This window comes from Pseudochaenichthys georgianus, chromosome 17 (genome assembly GCF_902827115.2).
Source record: "Pseudochaenichthys georgianus chromosome 17, fPseGeo1.2, whole genome shotgun sequence".
In the NCBI taxonomy this organism is placed as follows: Eukaryota; Metazoa; Chordata; class Actinopteri; order Perciformes; family Channichthyidae; genus Pseudochaenichthys; species Pseudochaenichthys georgianus.
The window spans coordinates 8,636,979-8,655,907 of record NC_047519.1 but is presented as its reverse complement, the minus strand read 5'-3'; the positions used below and the strand labels follow the sequence as shown (position 1 = coordinate 8,655,907).

Genomic DNA, 18,929 nt, shown 5'->3' with positions numbered 1-18,929 from the left:
ACCTGAGGGAAGTTGGTCGTTGCCCTGAGAGGACTCATCATTGTCACAACAATGGACGATGGGTTTTCCAGGTCAAGCCCCTTCTGACCCAGATATGTACACTGATACTGACTCTCAGCCACTGATGGCAGCCATCGAATGAGCTGATATCATCTGAAGGAGGTGCACTAATCCCATGTCATATGTCCATCACCAGCCCCCATATGCTTGGCTTTGACAGCTGCTGCATTGGATTTCATCTCTTGATCTTCCCTATCTCTTCGCACAGTCTGGAGAGGTACTGTGTGAGCTTCACCATGACGATGACGAGGGCCCCTCCAATGAGCATGCTGGAGGGCCAGAGCAGCGAGTGGAAGACGACGGTCTGGTCATACAGCCGCGTCAGGATAATGTTCTCCTGGTGCTCGCTGGGGTCGTAGTAACACGTGACCTGCTGGTTCACCTTCAGACGCTCCGAGATGTTCATGATGATGACATGCATGGCGACACTGTCTTTCTGGCACCTTGGCACGTAGAAACACTGCAAGGACAGGATTGAAAGACATTTAGGTTATCTAGGGGGCAATCAGTTGGTTTGTTCTTTATTGAATACATCAACCTTCATGTATCATCGTTCAGCTTGACCAGAAATAATCCTATCAACTAACATTTTCTGAATCGGAAACAGAGCAAGTCTACAATCAGGCCAACATTTGACAGCCATTGTCAACATTTGTAACGCTTCAGTAATTGTCAGTATTTCCCCCTCTGGCACTGTACTCACTTCAGAGCTGGTGTCCTGTGTCTCCTCGTTGTGAGATAAACGGCTGACACGGCCCGTGTTGTTGACGCTCACGTAGACCTGCAGGCAGGGGTATTTGGAGTCTCTCCAGCACTCTGACCCACAGTTGTAGGAACAGTTCATGTCTGCTGTGACCGTGGAGTTCAGTATAACACACACACCTTCCTCTGTCCACACACTGTGATGAGATTTAAATGGAAAAACGATTTAATACCAAAAAAAAGATAAAAAATTCTAGAAAATGTTGGGTACAAATGTGAAAAAACTATTTCAATGTGTTAAGAAATGCTACTTTGAGAGAAAATGTTGAACATAAAGTCCAACTATCGGGAATAGTGTCGAAATGGTGTTAATAAACCAACATTTTGACAGTAAAGTCAAAATATGTTGGAACAAATACCAAACTACATTTCCCTAATCCCTTTCCCTAATCTCCAAAAAGAAAGTAAAACAAAAGTATTCCCTCTCTCGTCTTGCCCTTTTGCCCGGCACTAATAGTCCTCCGCATGGTAAGAAAATGGCTTACGGTATAATTTGTTCCTGATTTCATAAAGTATTCATTTTTGCAGTTTTCAGGTTGATCGAGCACTGAAAGCATCTGATGAATCAAAGATGCGTCTGATAGTTATATCACTTAGCTTCCTGTATGGGGGTGCAAACATGAAGGGATGTCAAACAACAGGCCTGTACCTGTCTGCATAGGAGCGTAACATCGTGACGCCCAGGACAAAGTACATCATCACTGAAGAGAGGATCATTCCCAGTCCCAGGAAGATGGCTCGATCTTCACCGGGCTTCAGAGCCGTCACCGTCTTCTTCTTGTCCAACAAATCTACCCGACGGAATTTCTGGTAGATTGACTTACTGCTGCGTTAAAAAAGGATATGACCTATCAATATGTAGTTTCACTTACAGTGCAAATATTATTACATGAAAATTGCACGATAGATATGAGCTTCTTCTTGGGCATGCCCCCTTCCCCCCCTTTGTATTTGAAAGAGGCCCTATTATGCTTTTTGGGGGTTTCCCTTTCCAGTAGTGTGTTATATAGGTTTTTGTGCATGAAATGTTTTTGTGCCCCCCCCCCCCCCTGAAATGCCTCCATTGGACTCCTTTGTTTACATCCGATAACAAAATGACATCACTATGTAACATTTGCATCTCGCCTAGCCCTCCAACACATTATGCGTGATAGGCTAAGGTTGCGGGACATCTCTAAGTGGTTGACCAATCACAAAATAGCCAGCCAGATAAGCAATCAGAGCAGACTGCGCTCTGGTTTGTGACAGAGGGTGAAAAGAGGTGCTGCAGTACAGGCAGTATGAGAAAAGTAAAGAGCTTTTTGAACATTAAAACATGAAAACATGCCACAGTCTAGAATACAATTATGAACCTGACATTTTGTAGAATAGGTCCCCTTTCAAATCAAATTCTCAGCACGAATTGGTTACCTCCTTTCATTTCGTCCTGCATTCTTTTTGGCCCCGGCCAGAAAAAACATCTTTCTCGATGATCCGCGTCCTCCTTTGCTCGCTGATGTGGAACGGTAGGATCGCTGAAAAGACCTGTGAAATGGAGTTTGTTAGTTGTCCGGAAGCACTTCTACTATATGGATCATAAGTCCCAGTCCCAAATCACTGGTTACAAAGCAAATGTGTAAGACGACAAATCACACTGTACCTTTGGTGCATAGCTGCTGTCAAAGTCGCTAAATATGTCTAGTTTTGTAAGTTCTAACGGCCTCTTCTTTAGCCTACAAAGTACTGCAGTTCCTGACTCTCAGAGTGTGGTGCAGAGTGGGGACAGGAAGCACGTAGTGGTCTCCGCCAGGTAAACATCTCATTTTGCACACAAAGCAACGCGACAAAGGGTAAACAAGATGACAGATAGCCACAGACGAACGGTGGTCATGCTGATGAGGCGCTTGTGATAAACCTACCTGCTGTATCCCGAACACTTCTGCTGTCAACACAAAGTCATTGGGTCCTCTCTTGGCACGACACCTTGCACATGCTTCCTCTCGCTTTGCACTGGTCCTACAGTTTGCAGAACACAGAGTTCACATGTTGTTTCGGTCCCATTAATAACATCAGCCTTGATTCAGATGCCAATAAATGGGTAAGTGAGACATTATGAGTTATTTATTGTGGGTCCCGAAAGGGTTATGGTGAGGGTCGATACAAAGGCAGTTATTCCAAAACACAATTTAGGACAAATGTATTTCCGCTAGTAATGTTTGGTCATCGTCTTGTATATCAGGGGTGGGCTCCATCAGAAGCCCAAACTGAATAAGAAATACCAACCAATCAGGACAGTATCAATCAAATGATATTGAAGAAAGAATAGGGATCGCTGCACTCTGCACAGGTTAAGAAACCAAATATTGGTGATGTTAAAATACAAATATCTGTTGCTCTTCAAGGATAAGGCAAACAAAAATAAGCAGGAATACAAAAAGGAAACAATAGCTATCCAGCTTACTTTCAATCGAAGTCGTCTACCTGGAGAGCATCCAAGACTATTTGGTAGTAAATTATAAAATATTTACTGATGCACGGATATTTGACGTGTTTCAACTAAAGATATGGGTATAAAGTGCAATGAGGAATAATTAAATCTAACGAAAAGGTAATGTGACTTTATGTAAATATTTCCCACTCAAAGACATGACAGTGAATTGAAATATAAATTCAACCTGAAACAATCAGAAACATAACTGGGAAAAAAGATATTAAGATATTAAATCAGAAAATCAATAAATGACCGTAAAAAGTGTTTTTCATGTTTATTGACTCCCCTTCAATACATTACATACCCCATGGATTTTATGATATATTGTTGGATTTTCTGTAGCCACCGCCCAGTCCTTTAACATGTTAGTACATTAAGTATGCTCTTCATTTGTGTAGGAGAAAACAACCTTTCAAGGAGCAGAATAGTTGGAAAAGAAGCCAACAAGTTCCTGTTGGATGAGTAATTTCCTCATTGTATCGCATTCCCAGCTGCTTGGGGGAGATGTTGCTGGGAGATAACACCGGCCAGTGAGACAAAGGGAATCTGAAGGAAACCATCAATGTTTTTGGAAACAGTCCATGCGCTTTTTGCATTCACACCCATAACAAAGGTTCATGCGATTTATGGTCTGTCTTACAACTCTCCAATTATTTCCCTCTGTAAATCCATTATGACTGCGTGCTTCAAGCTCCACGCATAGCGGTATTGATTTCAACTAAACATGGACACAGTCATTTTCAGAAAGATTGCCTTACTCCTTGTACCAACTGTTTAAAGGGTTTTTAGAGCAAGGGGTTTGGATCCGTGCCTCATGTATGCAGGTGACTATCTAAATAATTCAGCTGTACACTGTGCAGTTTTTACTTCAATTAATATAAATATTTGTATTCTGCTCTCTAAAATATTTGTATTGCACATTCTTACTTTAACTTCTTATGTTTATACGAACATTTTCATTCACTTTTTTTGGCATTTTATTTAGTTTCTTATGTTATGTGATAAATATCTTTAGTTTATAAATAAATGTTTAACTTTATATTTTAACTTTAACTTCTGTTTCCATACATGTTTATTTATAATTTAAAAAGTATTCTATTGTTCATTCCTTCTCTTACCTCCTTATATTAAAACGTATATTATTATTGTATTGTTTTATTTGTATGTATTTATTTAATTCTATAATGGAGCAACTATCCCCAAACCTAATAACCCCGGAATTAAACAAAGTTTTCTGATTCTGATTATTAACTTATAAGGAATAGACAGTTAACCTGGCCTCACACATTACATTAAAAAAAAGTGTAATATTTCTTTCACAATAGACATTGGTCTGGTTTAGATAATTGTCTTCATTTTTTTCTCAATGCTTGTAAAGCTGACCGTTGAGCGGCTCAGACGAAGCAAGGAGGCAGAGGCAGAACGTCTAAAAATATAACCCGACGTGGGCATTTATTAAAAACACGGGCACACAGTTCACAGCCTCAATCCTGCTGTTCCCTTTGTCCACATCCTGCAGCCACAAGGATCTCACACACACACCCTCTGTCTCCACAGACAGAGAAACCGAGCCTAAATACACACACTCTAATCATCACAACAAGACACAGGTGAGGGGGAGGAGACAACACAGGACACCAGGTGCACACCGTCATCAGCCACAGACAACATATACTGTGCAATCACGCTAATAAAGTGCCCTATCACCCGGCCTGAAGCCGTCAGTCCATAGTGACGAAGTTCCCTTCGTCACAATGCTAAACATTGAAAGTAGTGGATGTTTTTAGGCAACTAAATGAGGTTAAAATGTTAACATAGGTCCAGGAGCATGGCCACGCCTAAAACTCCGCCTCGAACCACAACCACCCCTATTTATATCCGGCAAAACTTCCGGCCACTGCTCGTCTCCATCCTTTCAACCCACCCTCCCTCTCCCTTTCTACCCATACAGTTCCCCTTCCGACTCACACCGAGCGATACATCCACCCATCCCTTCTTCCCTCCCTCAACATCCCTACATCCCAACATCCCTCATCCCAACATCCCTACATCCCTACATCCCCTCATCCCAACATCCCTACATCCCTCATCCCAACATCCCTACATCCAACATCCCTCATCCCAACATCCCTACATCCCAACATCCCTCATCCCTACATCCCCTCATCCCAACATCCCTCATCCCTACATCCCCTCATCCCAACATCCCTACATCCCCTCATCCCAACATCCCTACATCCCCTCATCCCAACATCCCTACATCCCAACATCCCTCATCCCAACATCCCTCATCCCTACATCCCTACATCCCTCCCTCCCTCATCCCTTCATCCCTACATCCCAACATCCCTCATCCCTACATCCCTACATCCCTCCCTCCCTCCCCCCTTCATCCCAACATCCTCTGCCCGTCACCATCTATATTCAAACGGTGCACGTTTATATACTGCGTATACTAACACCTTAAATCCCAGGTATCGTCTGGGGGGCCCGTAATCAGCCCACGCAGATCATGCCGGAGACGGAACCCCCACTCTGAGTCTCCCACTGCACGGACGACAGCTCGTCCTCCCAGATCATGTCTTCACCCCCCTCATATCATTCACATGTTACTTCAATAAACTTACAAACATCACCTTGTTGTGGCGTGGTTCCTGCTAGTGAAAAGTGTATTCAAGTACAGTTTCTGACACCCTTGGAAAACTAAAATGGCTTGTATCAGAAATGGGGCGAAGCCTGCGAGATAGTTCAGGCAGTCAATTCGAGCACCAATCATACATTACCACGTGACGCACCTCGTCCCTCTGACAACCAATCAAACACATTCTCCTAAACATGCCGCTCTATTTAAGCTGCCAGGTCTTCCTGCCTCGGCCTCGCTCATGCTGCTGCTGCACTGCTGTGTTCATGTTCCTGCTGCTGTGTTTCATGTTGCTGCAGCTTGCCTGCCCCCCCCCACCACCCCAGCTCCACCCCAGCTTCCACCTGTAGGCTCGGGATAGTTATCTAATCATCATTCAATGTTCTTTGTAAATCTGTGGAGTGATGAGGCCTGAGCCTAGATGCCAAACTCAAACTATATTCTGCTTATAATAAACATATTAAGAAACACGTGAGTTGTCTGACTGAAATAATATTCATAGGATAAGATTGTTTCTAAATGATGGTCAGCAACCTAAATGTATTTTCCATGTATTTGCATCCTCCATATCACAGCTTATTTAAAAAAACTACTGAGTCTGCAGTGTCCCCGGAGGAAGCACTGGAGGGAGACAGTGGGTGTGTGAGGGGAAGCTCTATTGTGAAACTGCTTACACCAGCAGCAGGAAGTTATTGTTCACATTTTCCTATTATCAGTTTAATGAACTACATATCCTGAGCCAGAGGCAGGTAGGATCAGCCGACCTCACTGTATGGGTCTGTCCTTGGTTTATATTTTCCCCAGCTGCCTCTGTCCCGTATTGTGAGAGTGAAAACGTGACTGAATGAGTGATAAACCTAAATGGCATGTGGTGGACCACACAACTGTGGAGCAGGTGTTATCTTACACACAGAGGGATTGTTACTTTATCTCCACTGTAAATAATAGTATGTACAGTTGAGTTAAAAAAAAACATGTTTGATTGGCCTATTTGAAAAATACAGAAATAGAAGAAAAGAATGGGGAAAAATACAAATGTACACAACAGACAAAAAGAGTGTTCAAACATGAGACTTATCTTTCTGTCATGGGCTACAAGGAAAAGGTACGAGATGATAAATACATGTGTTAATTAGCAGTTTTTCAAACAAAAGAGAATTTTGCCTCTATGCATGATTATTACCAAAACGACACGAAACAACTACAAATAGACATACAACGTCAACAGATATAAAACAATAGGAATCAACACAAAGTGAGGACAAAAATACCTAAATGGATTACAAGGAAAAAACGAGTTACTACAAAGTAATACAATTAAAACTCAGAACTTTGAAAAGACACAAACTCACTACAAAGAGTCACGAGTGAACATAAAGACAAAATATACAAAGGAATGTGAAACGACACAAGACGACTACAAAGATACGCAAACTGACAACAAAGAGACACAACAAAGAAATATGAAACCGCAGTGTTGACAAATGGATGGAAAGCAAAAAACTGTTGTTTTTTTCGTTTGTTTTAATTGTTTTTTATTCTCTGTCAAAGCGTCTTTGAGTTTCTAGAAAAGCGCTATACAAGTCTCATGTATTATTATTATTATTATTATTATTATTATTATTAAAAGAAGCACAAATGACCGTAACGTCAAAAAGATTATTGAAAGAAACGCAAAGTGACCACAAAGCAACCAAAAAGCAACCGCAAAGCAACCACAAAACAACCACAAAGAAACCACAAAACAACCACAAAACAACCACAAAACAACCACAAAGCAACCACAAAGCAACCACAAAACAACCACAAAACAACCACAAAACAACCACAAAGCAACCACAAAGCAACCACAAAGAAACCACAAAGCAACCACAAAACAACCACAAAGCAACCACAAAACAACCACAAAACAACCACAAAACAACCACAAAGCAACCACAAAGCAACCACAAAGAAACCACAACGCAACCACAAAACAACCACAAAGCAACCACAAAGCAACCACAAATAAACCACAAAGCAACCACAAAACAACCACAAAACAACCACAAAGCAACCACAAAGCAACCACAAATAAACCACAAAGCAACCACAAAACAACCACAAAGCAACCACAAAGCAACCACAAAACAACCACAAAACAACCACAAAGCAACCACAAAGCAACCACAAAGCAACCACAAAGCAACCACAAAACAACCACAAAGCAACCACAAAACAACCACAAAGCAACCACAAAGCAACCACAAAACAACCACAAAACAACCACAAAGCAACCACAAAGCAACCACAAAACAACCACAAAACAACCACAAAACAACCACAAAGCAACCACAAAGCAACCACAAAGCAACCACAAAGCAACCACAAAACAACCACAAAACAACCACAAAGCAACCACAAAACAACCACCAAGCAACCACAAAGCAACCACAAAACAACCACCAAGCAACCAAGCAACCACAAAGCAACCACAAAGGAACCACAAAGCAACGCAAAATGAGTTCGAAAAGACACAAATCACCACGAAAAGACACCACACATCTACAAATAGACACAAAACAACCATAAAGAGATGCAAATTGAATAAAAAGACACTCAATCAACCCCAAAATAATGACAAAATAATGTGAAACAATACAATAATGACTGCAAAGAGATGCAAACTGACTACAAAGAGACACAACGCAGCGACAAGGAGATGGAAAAAAAGGATATGGAGGCCAAAACAAAAAACCCGGCACAAAGAAACATAACTGAAATACAAATGACTTGAACATTGTGTGTCTTTTTGAGTCAGGCTGTTTTGCTCCAATACATGATGGGTAGGGGGCTTTTTCATGTTTGTGCTCAGTGACCCATTTGCTCATAATATATACATTATTTCATGTGACTTTTTGCAACATCCTATGGATTTATAATGTGTGTGTAACCTGAAGGGGATAAGTCTGAGGGCTCAGCTTTGATCCCTGCTTTATGGTGTTTACTTTCGCCCCGTGTTTTAACAGCGCTGTAGAATTCAAAGCCTGACCCGCTATCAACACGCTCTTTGAAAAGGAATGCATGATGTATTTTTTGCCTCGTCCTTCCAGTGATAATTGCTCCCCTGCCATGTGTCATGGTGTTAAAGAACCTTAAAAAAGAACCACATGCACGGCACGCCACAGAGGTAAAGCGATCAATAAACACTGAGGTGCAAACACTGCCAATGCAACAATGAAAGGCATTACAAATGGCATGTCAGTCACATAAACATGCATTATATATTATATGTTGACACCGTAGGTGGATAGTAAGAACATGTATTCAGTAATGTAATTTAGTACACATTTAAGGAACTTGGACTTCATTTAAGCGTTTCCATTTTTGCTACTTCTAGTCCACTTCAGTTCATTTCAGGGGCTACTATTACAGTTTATACTCTTACATTATCCCCTTTGAACTATTTATTTGACAATAATACTTGGAAGATTCAGATTTATATTAATGATACAAAATATAATCTACACATAATTGAACATGTTCTATTGAAATGTAAAGATAAAACTGTATTTTTCCTTTGGTGTTCACAAGCGACAGCATATGAAGTAATACAATAAATAAAAAGATGAATAAATAGATAGATAAATTAAGAAAAAGCATGCTCCTCTTTTTACAGTGACATTAAAGTGGTGAACACATTAAACCCATGCATGAGTAATAATAATCCAATAATACCAATCTACTATTCTAAAATGGCCCAATTTGTGCAATAAGTACTTGTTTTATTACTTAAAATGTATTTGAATACTGATGGTACTTTTGTACTTCTACCTAAATAAAATGTTGAATGATAAACTTGAATTAAATTGTATTTCTCCACTGTGATTTCAAGACTTTTACAAAAGAAAACAGTTTGTATACTTCTTCCACCGCTGGTCATAAAACAGTCATCCATTCATATTCAAGTATGTTGCAATTGTTTAGTGTCTTGCTACTCCTACCATTATTATGCAGTCAAGAAAGAGTCATCAAGGTGGTTATAATTGTAGAAATCCATTTCACATGTATGAAAATAAAACTCCATAATTCCCAGGTACATGCTGTGTGGAACCCCTTTTGGATTAGTTCATAGCACATACTCTGTAGTTCGTGTAATAATCTCCTATCCTTCCATATCCACATTACAGTACGCCCCAGCTCCTGTGTGTGTGCTGAGTTAAAGCAGCAGTGGTCATATCTGTGGGATCCTACCTCTTGTCGTAAGGATAATCCAGACTCTGTGCTACAACTGTCAGCAGTGGGTCTCCAGCACGCTCTCTCCTCGGGTCAGCAGCTGGCTACCTCTTATTTAAACTCTTTACCCAAGTGAACAGAATGCCTGCCATACCTGTGACAGTAATACGAGTTCCCTGAACAATGTCGTCATGCTTAAAACGAATGTCCACTGTCCCTACAAATAACTGCCTCTGACTGGCTGCACTCTGGGCCTGTGGATATGTTTGTTGCACATCCACAGAGGAATTCAGAAGCAGTTATTTCTAACACCTCTGAATTTAAATGTGATATATGTTCAGTATGTGTAGACAGCCTGGAGGCCACAGCTTCAAGAACTGACAAGAAAGCAAAGCCGCATCCTGCCACAAGGTGTCGCTGCAGCCTCAGAAACTGTATTCATTTTTTTTGAGTGATGATTATATTTTGGTGAAAGTGCAAATGTGAGACATTTTATTTTATACTCCTTTTACTTAAGTAACAGTTATAATACCACGGTGTATAAATACTCTGTTACAAATAAATGTCTGGCATTCAGAGGCTGATTAATTAACAAAAAAGTAATTAATAGAAGTACAAAGGTATTTGCATCAAAATAATACAAAAATTGAAGAGCCCAAACTTTTACTATTGGACTATGATGCAGAATGCCAGCTGGTACATTTGGAGCTAACTTTATATTGCTAGGTGTCTTAATCCACAATAGGATGTCATAAATCATTGATATTTTTTTTTAAATATATTTATAATATGAACCTGTAAGTAACTAATGATGTCAAATAAATGTAGTGAGTAAAAAATACAATATTTGCTTCCAAAATGTAGTGGAGTAAAAGTATAGAGCCAGTAGACAAGTATGTCAAAAATATACTTCAGTACTTGAGTAAATTAACCACGTTTCTTTCTACCACTGTTGGGTGTTGATGAATGTGTGTTGTTAATAAAGGTATATATTTTATTTATTTATTTGCACATCATTACAAACTTTTACTTCTATGCTTTTTTCACTTTCGTTTATTTTGCATATTTTATTTGATATAAAAGCTATTGTTACTTCTCAATGTGTTGTCGAAGAAAAGTCACACCATCACCATTGTTCTTAAAGGTCCCATGTCATGCTTTTCCGGTTATTACCCGTCCCCTTGTGTGTTATGAAGGTTTTTAAACGGTCTGCAGAGTCAAACCCTCAAAGTACACCCTGTAGCGAGTAAAACTCTAACACAGAAAATACCTGTCTGCTGCCCCAAAACGCCTCGTTGGAGATTTGTCTTTTTCCATTGTTTACTTCCTGGGTTCTGTGACGTGTGAACTCCCAAATCAACAACAAATGACCGGATTGGCCCAAATGGATCAATCCACGGATCACCTCACACACCAGGATCCCTTGGCTAACTAACAGGGAGTCCCGTTGACTTGCATAGAGCTCCCTGAGCGCTGTTAATAGACGAGTTGGGATCGCGGAGAAATGCTCTCCGCAGACGCATTCTCACAGCGTTACAAACCTTTTTCTTACTCAATATCAAGCCACACTTATTGTTTTTACTTCGGCTGTGAGTGTGTGTGTGTGTGTGTGTGTGTGTGTGTGTGTGTGTGTGTGTGTGTGTGTGCTCAGGATGAGTTTCGCTGTGTCTCTCTGTATTTTTTTCTTTATTACAGATGTGTTTACTTACATATTCTGCTTTACATGCCAGACCTCTGTGAGATATGTTTACATTGATATCATTTTTAAATTGACCATGGCATATATTATGTTCCATAAAACGTCATATTTAGGAGCTGTTTTCAATGCAATGATGTTGAGGCTGTGTGTGTGTGTGTGTGTGTGTGTGTGTGTGTGTGTGTGTGTGTGTGTGTGTGTGTGTGTGTGTGTGTGTGTGTGTGTGTGTGTGTGTGTGTGTGTGTGTGTGTGTGTGTGTGTGTGTGTGTGTGTGTGTGTGTGTGTGTGTGTGTGTGTGTGTGTGTGTGTGATTATGAAAATGTGTCCAGGCAGCAGCATCACAGCAGTGCTTACCTCTTCAAATAGTACACATTAATACAAGACAATTCTCCAGAGAAACTCCTCTGTGCTGCCTCTTAGCTGATGCTTCCCCATTGGAATATACCCTGGACTAAGAAATAGGCTTGGAAAATAATGTATAGGATCTTGTAAATGAATGTTATGTAATGGACAAAATAACCATGAGAATAAAAAAGGTAATTTATTTGACCATATGGAAAAATGGTGGAGGTATAAAGAACTGTATATTTATTGCAAATGATTGTTCATGTTTTCGTCTCTGTTCTAGATTTTTATTTATTTTTTAAATGTAATTTGTTTTATTATTTATTCATTTGTTTTTACTTTTGGAGACATTTAGTCATTTGAGGTGTTTTAAATACATTTAGTCAGTCAGCAGGAAATACATGCACACATATAGCAGGATGAAAAGAAAAAAGAAAAGGGCAGACAGATATGTATTTGAGGTTAGGCCTAAACATAGCTCCAAAAAGGCGCAGACTGTCTTCCAGTTCCACAATGTGAGGTGGAACGACATGGTGACGGGGGGGGGATGAAAGGAGATTCTGCTCCTTTGTTTCACAGGAACCTAAAAATAGGTCTTGCTGAGCAGGCAGTGAGCAGGCTGAGCCGCACAATCTGCTCCGTTTCCTCTGTTTCTGTCCTTCACTCTCTCAGGTTAATGATTCATGTGAGATGGGCTTTAATGTAGTACAGCCATTAGGGTGAGCTGGTCTGACACTGTGCGTGGTTACGGCATGCTATTTATTATGTAGGAAACAAGGAAGGACAGTTATTGATCTTTGTGTGGTGGTTAGTCACCTGCTGTGAATCAGTGTTATCTACGGCCACAGTGCCAGTTATAAAAGAGATCAAATCAAAACGATTGTTATTTGGACACACAACTAGGACAAATCAGTCCAGAATTCAATCAAAAAATAAATAGTAGATTTAAAATGTAAAATGTGCAACAAGTAACACATTTTACTATTCACTTCAGTCAAACAGTTTCACTATAATTAGCACATTTGAAATGTACACATTTATTTATACAACAATGCAATATTTGTGTTATTCAGACTGATCAATGCTCTGATTGGTTAGCTGGCCGGCTCTGTTTTGATTGGTCAGCCACTGGCGCGTTTCCACTGCAGGCCTCGCTCGGTTTGATTAGGCCTTATTAGGCCCGGCTCACTTTAATGCTGCTCTTCCATTACAGTTTAGGAACTGGGGCAGTTACTATAGTAACGCAGTGTAGGCGGAGCCGTGACGTCATCTTCAATGAGAGGCCCAGAAAAACAACACGGCCATTAGCTCTTAGCACTCAGAGCTCACAGCTCCTCATCTCTGTTCAGAAACTAGACACAAGTTAAACAAGCACAAACCACAGACTGCCTGTGTCATGAATACAGTCGCTGGTTTATTTATGTCTGTAGGCCGTTGTTGTGAGTGTGGACGGTCGGAGCATATATAACGTTAGCTTAGCCAAGCTACATTTAGAAAACACGCATTTTAAAAGGTGTTTCTCTGCCGTCTGTCTGCAGACTTGTCAAAGCATTAATTCATGGTTTTCACTAACCGGTATCAGTATGTTGTTACTTCGGCATCATTTTGAAACGTGTATTACAATTAAATCACGGTCAAATATGTTCATCTTGTTGTAGTTGTAGCCCCCTTGCCAGCGATTCTCTCTCTAGTTTAGCATGCTCAGCCCGACTCAGCCTGGTTGTTCCTGGCCCTAGAACCACGATTTAGTCGGGCCAGAAAAAAGGTGAAAAAGTAGCCCCGGGCCAAAACTAGGCCAAGTGGAAACGCAACCAAAGATGGGCCCCGCACGGCTCGGCACGCTTAAAGCGAGCTACCTGCTGCAGTGGAAACGCGCCAAAAGTGAGCCGGGCCTAGGCCTAACCAAACCAAGCGACGCCGAGCGAGGCCTGCAGTGGAAACGCGCCATTAGAGATTTCCCGCCACTTAGCCTATCATCTACAATTTGTTGGCGTGCTAACCAATAGTAGTGGGAGTATTACATAATAATGTCATTATGTGACGGCGGTAAACAAAGGAGTCCAATGGAAGCGTTTCAGGAAGGGGGGGAGGAGTGTGTGGGAGAGAAACTCCCTCTGGAGGGAACACAGAGATGTTAGCGTTTGCAGACCATTTACATGCACAAAAAACCCTTAAATATTCTCTTAAAAATTACACCAATAATAGATAATGCTGATTTTCCTAAGATGCAAATACAGCATTTTAAATAGTTTACATATGAACATATACTTGATAAGCAATATAAATAAATATGATTAATTCAAGTAAAGGTCTAAATGAGCTTCAGTCTTTTTTCTTTATTAGAGTAACACAGTTACAACATTACAATTACAATAGTCAAACATCTGGTATCGCACATAAAGAAAACTATTAAACGTATGCTTTTCAGATTATTCTCTTTATGCATTACTAAACAAATATTATAATAGGTTTGCAATTAAAAACTAAATATAGCTGATATCCATTTATTATTGAACCTTGATTTTATTTGTATGGTGTTGAAAATCTGAAACTACTCATCCTTATCTTAGATGTAGCCACTAATCTCCTGATAATTGTCTTCCCTCTTCACACAGAAATGAAAGAAAAGACAATACTGCTGTTGTGACGGCAGTGGATGCAGCCTGCTGCTGTTTGTGCGGCAGTATCCAAGCAATTACACAACAGGTCGAGCACACGTGTATCAGTGTAGTCGCTGCGCTCACATCCATCTGTTCCCCGCCCCCAAACACATCCCAGACTGCTGTAGTTCCTTCTAGTCTCACACACTTTATAGAGGGGAGCTAATCTCATTTCATGGAGAACCACAGTCGGCACAAACTGAATAAATAGAGATTTTTGCAAATGTATGTTCAGTGTACATGGTACAAGTACACAATGTTCATTTTGGACACATTCACAGAGAAGAGGTCAGTCGATTCACAATGTTGGCCCCTCGAGTGAATCATATACTGTGGAAAGCTTGGCATTGGAGCCAAGGAATTTGTTTCACATTTCTTCACTGGCAGCCAAAACACCCTGGCAGTGGGAGGGATGGAGCACACATCTGTTGCTCCTGGCCTGAGGAGATATGAGTGAGAGGCAGAATGTGGCCAATCCCCATACATGAACAGTAATCAGTGCTGAAAGTGAAGCAGTTCACCAGATTTGTTGACATTCAGATCACTTTTGATGGAATTCTCTTTTATGCTTCTTTTCAGATTCATTTAGTGTCTCTCCTGTGACATGTCTCCATGCTCTAATGTTCAAAAAGCTCTTTATTTTTCTCATACTGCCTCTTTTCAGCCTCTGTCTGAAACCAGAGCCCAGTCTGCTCTGATTGGTTAGCTGGCTGGCTGGGATGTTATTGGTCAACCGCTTGGAGATGTCCCGGCCCTTAGCCTATCACGTACACTGTGTTGGAGTGGTAGCCAATAGAAGCTAGAGTGTTACAGTGATACAGTGATGTCCCTAGTTACAGAAGTTAACAATTGAGGTGTTTCAGGAAGGGGGGGAGTGTGTGGGAGAAGAAATCCCTCTCGAGGAATCACTAGCATCTGCAGACCATTTGAAAGCACTAAAACCAATACAATATTACAAGAAAGGGAAAACCCCCAAAAGCGTAATGTTTCATTTGGCACAAGATATTAGAGCCATTGAGGCGTGGTGGATCAATCGCATGGATGTGGACATAGGGACAGATAACCACTGATATAATGCAGTGGGAGGATACACAGCTCAGAGGCAGCAGAGGGGAGAAGGCAGTGGACTGCAGTCTGTCTGTTACAGCCTCATCCATCAGCTAACAGCGGATAGGCTATCCTTTGAGGCTTTTACCATCTGATTGCATGCAAATACTGTATACTGTATTTGTCCCATACTGCCTGTGCTGCTCTATTGATATATTATCAATGCTACTGATGAGCAGTGTTTTTTGCAATTTGACTAACAAATGTTATTTTGATTGTGTTGTTTGTGAGGATGCACAGAGTGATGGATGGGGTATTGCCTGGGTCTACAGGGCACAGACCCAGGGGTCTTACAGGTCAGGAGGCCCCTGGGCCAGGGCCAACATTTTTTTGGGGAAAGTCACTAATAGACAAAAATGGGCAAAAAAAGACAGACTGAAACTACAAAGCAATGACAATCATCAATAAATAGATTCAAGATAAACAAAAGAGCCACAAAATCCCCCAAAAAGAAAAGAAAAATAAGCAAAAATAGCCACAAGAAGACAACCAACAGTTACAAAATGGCCACTAAAAGACACACAATAACCAAAACATTGAAACAAAATAAGCAAAGAGATAGAATACCACCAAAAGGGCCACAAAATAAGCAAAATAAAAAACAACAACAAATAAATCAAAGAGACAAAATATGACACCGAAAAGCCACAACATTATTACAGAGAGAGACAAAACAACCCCAAACTGACTATAAAGAGATCCATCATGATGAGAAACATAATGACCACAAAGAGACACATAATAAATAAAAGGAGATGAAAAATGACCCGACTCTTTGAATGCACTACAATCCCAGGAGAGATTATTACATTTGTGGTAACGATAAAAAGTCAGTGCCATTGATGCTGAATATGCTGCAGAGTTACTGCTATTGCACAGCTAATAGAATGGTTAGCTGATTTCACATTTCACGCTATGTCATCATCTCACAGAGGAAACGGCATAGAGGCAGTGCAGCCACTTAAACAGGGACAGCCACCAATCACAACCGAAATAACATAAAGCAACATTAAAGGTCAGCACACACACCTCAAGTGAATCCTTGATATTAAATAACATGACTGGGGGACAGGATGAATATGGTCAGGCAATCATTGGATACATTAATATGTTTATGGATTATGTATGCATCTAAAAAAAAAAATCTGTGTAAAACTCAGATTGTAATGATGATGTAAACTTGTTGTTGACTTTCCCAGTCTGAATGACTGAGCAGAGGAGAGGGGGTGGGGTGTCATTAATCCACGGCGATTGATGACCACGCATGCAAAAATGAGGTGTAGTGGGGGATGGGCAAGGACACTGTTGTTATGACTGGTGCTTGGCTGCGGGACAAACTTCCAGAGGCCTCGGCATTTTTTTCCCTCTGTTCCACCTCATTGGTTGGATTCAACGAGGAAATGTGGCTCCATTTTGCTGTAAACCTGTCAAACGGACCAATTTCAAATCAACACTTGAGGGCCGCTTGCACCTTTAACAAGCCTTGCTTTTGAAAAATAGGTTAGTCACCGCGTTATATGATTGTTATGTGTGGATGAAATATGAAATAACGCTTTTGTAACATGTAGTTGTATTTCTACATGAATAACCCATCATACTGTGCCGTATTTGATCGAGGAGGCGGTGAACACATTATACATTGCCGTCGTCACGGGTTAATCGTTACATTGAGCTTGAGCATTTTGAAATAACAGTAGTTACAGGCGGCTCATTTCTGCATGTTAGGTCACCCCACTGTGTCGAATGTCTGAAGCGGTTGCTGGGTTCTTACCATAGGTTCTTACCGCCTGGTTGTAGTTTAAATATTATAACATATTGATAGTTAATATATGTGCGTAAAGGACTTGTCTTGCAATCGATAAAAGAGATAACATGGTCTGACGTGAACACAAGAGCTGTGGAAGATATCGTCCATTGAAAGGTTTTATCCAAGTAGGTACGAGATTATAGCAACACTGTCATTAGCATAGCATGCTAGTGTTAGCCACCTAGCTAGCGTGTTAGCAGAGTGGTAGCAAGCTGATGGTCTCACTGTACTTGCCATACACCCTGTTTCAAATAAGCGTACTTGATGCTCTCGCTATTTCAAAGAACCAAACACAACGGTTACCCATGTAGCTTGGACTGCATATGTTTGGTAGCTATAGACTACTCGTGACATGCATAAAATAAACAAAACGTTAAGACCCCTGTGCCTGCCTGGCATGTGTGGCGACCGTTACAGCCGCCGCCAAGGCAACATTAACGTTAAAGCGCATGTTAGCCTCTGTGCTAACATCTCATTGCTCATGGCAATGCAGAGGGGGACTTGCGTTATAATGGATGTAAATAAACGGGTAATTACACAATTTTAACGAGGTAAAAAAACAAGGCGCAAGTTCACGTGTTTACTTGACAAAAAGCTTAGAATACAAACGCCGATAAAGCCCGGTCTCATTTCCTCCATACATTCACGTAGTTACATGTGGACAGTATTGTCAGCCTAGCATTACAGTACAACTGTAACGTGTTAAAGGGGTTGTTATACTTTATAGATGCAGCGCTGCTATATACTTGAGATTCCCACTGACGAATGAAGGGGCATTTGATTCAGTCTCATCTTACAGCATTAAAGTGCATTTTGAGTAATTAATTGACATTAGCCGGTGTTGCTTTAAACAGCATGTCGGATAACGTACACACTGTAGTTTCAGCCCATTCAGTCGCCATGGTGTGTGGGGGATGGGCAATGTGTTTCCGCAAGTAGCTTGCCTTGCAATGAATTAATGCTAGTTTAGCTACCGGCAGTTTAGCATGGTGACTTAACTTGCACGAGATGAAACTGAGTTTTGGAGGAAAGCAGAATGGCGACAACACATTTAAAAAATAGCTACATACAAAACAAACTAAAACACTTAATTCAATGACTCTAGTTTGTGATCCAGTACCAGCAGTGAGATGGGGGTTAATATATCGGTGGCAAACATGAAGGAG

General features: G+C 40.8%; 2 protein-coding genes across 5 annotated transcripts in view; one reads left to right on the top strand and one right to left on the bottom strand.

The window, feature by feature from the left end:
- Window positions 1–235: 235 nt before the first annotated feature.
- On the bottom strand, window positions 236–2,282 carry LOC117461744 (calcium-activated potassium channel subunit beta-2-like). Its single transcript, XM_034103637.1, has 4 exons — window positions 2,233–2,282; window positions 1,472–1,645; window positions 764–959; window positions 236–520 (listed from the first exon to the last, which is right to left on the bottom strand). The coding sequence occupies exons 1-4, from the start codon at window positions 2,280–2,282 to the stop codon at window positions 236–238; spliced, it is 705 nt and encodes a 234-aa protein (XP_033959528.1).
- A 14,966-nt stretch (window positions 2,283–17,248) lies between these two features.
- Window positions 17,249–18,929, top strand: part of tbl1xr1b (TBL1X/Y related 1b) — a 60,591-nt gene continuing 58,910 nt past the window's right edge. The window contains exon 1 of one of the 4 annotated variants that reach the window (XM_034104369.1): window positions 17,249–17,456. The gene's annotated coding sequence lies outside the window, so the exon portion shown is untranslated. Of the gene's footprint in view, window positions 17,457–17,686; window positions 17,893–18,929 lie in introns of those variants that run through there. The other 3 variants (XM_034104371.2, XM_034104368.2, XM_034104370.2) reach the window with 3 other exon arrangements.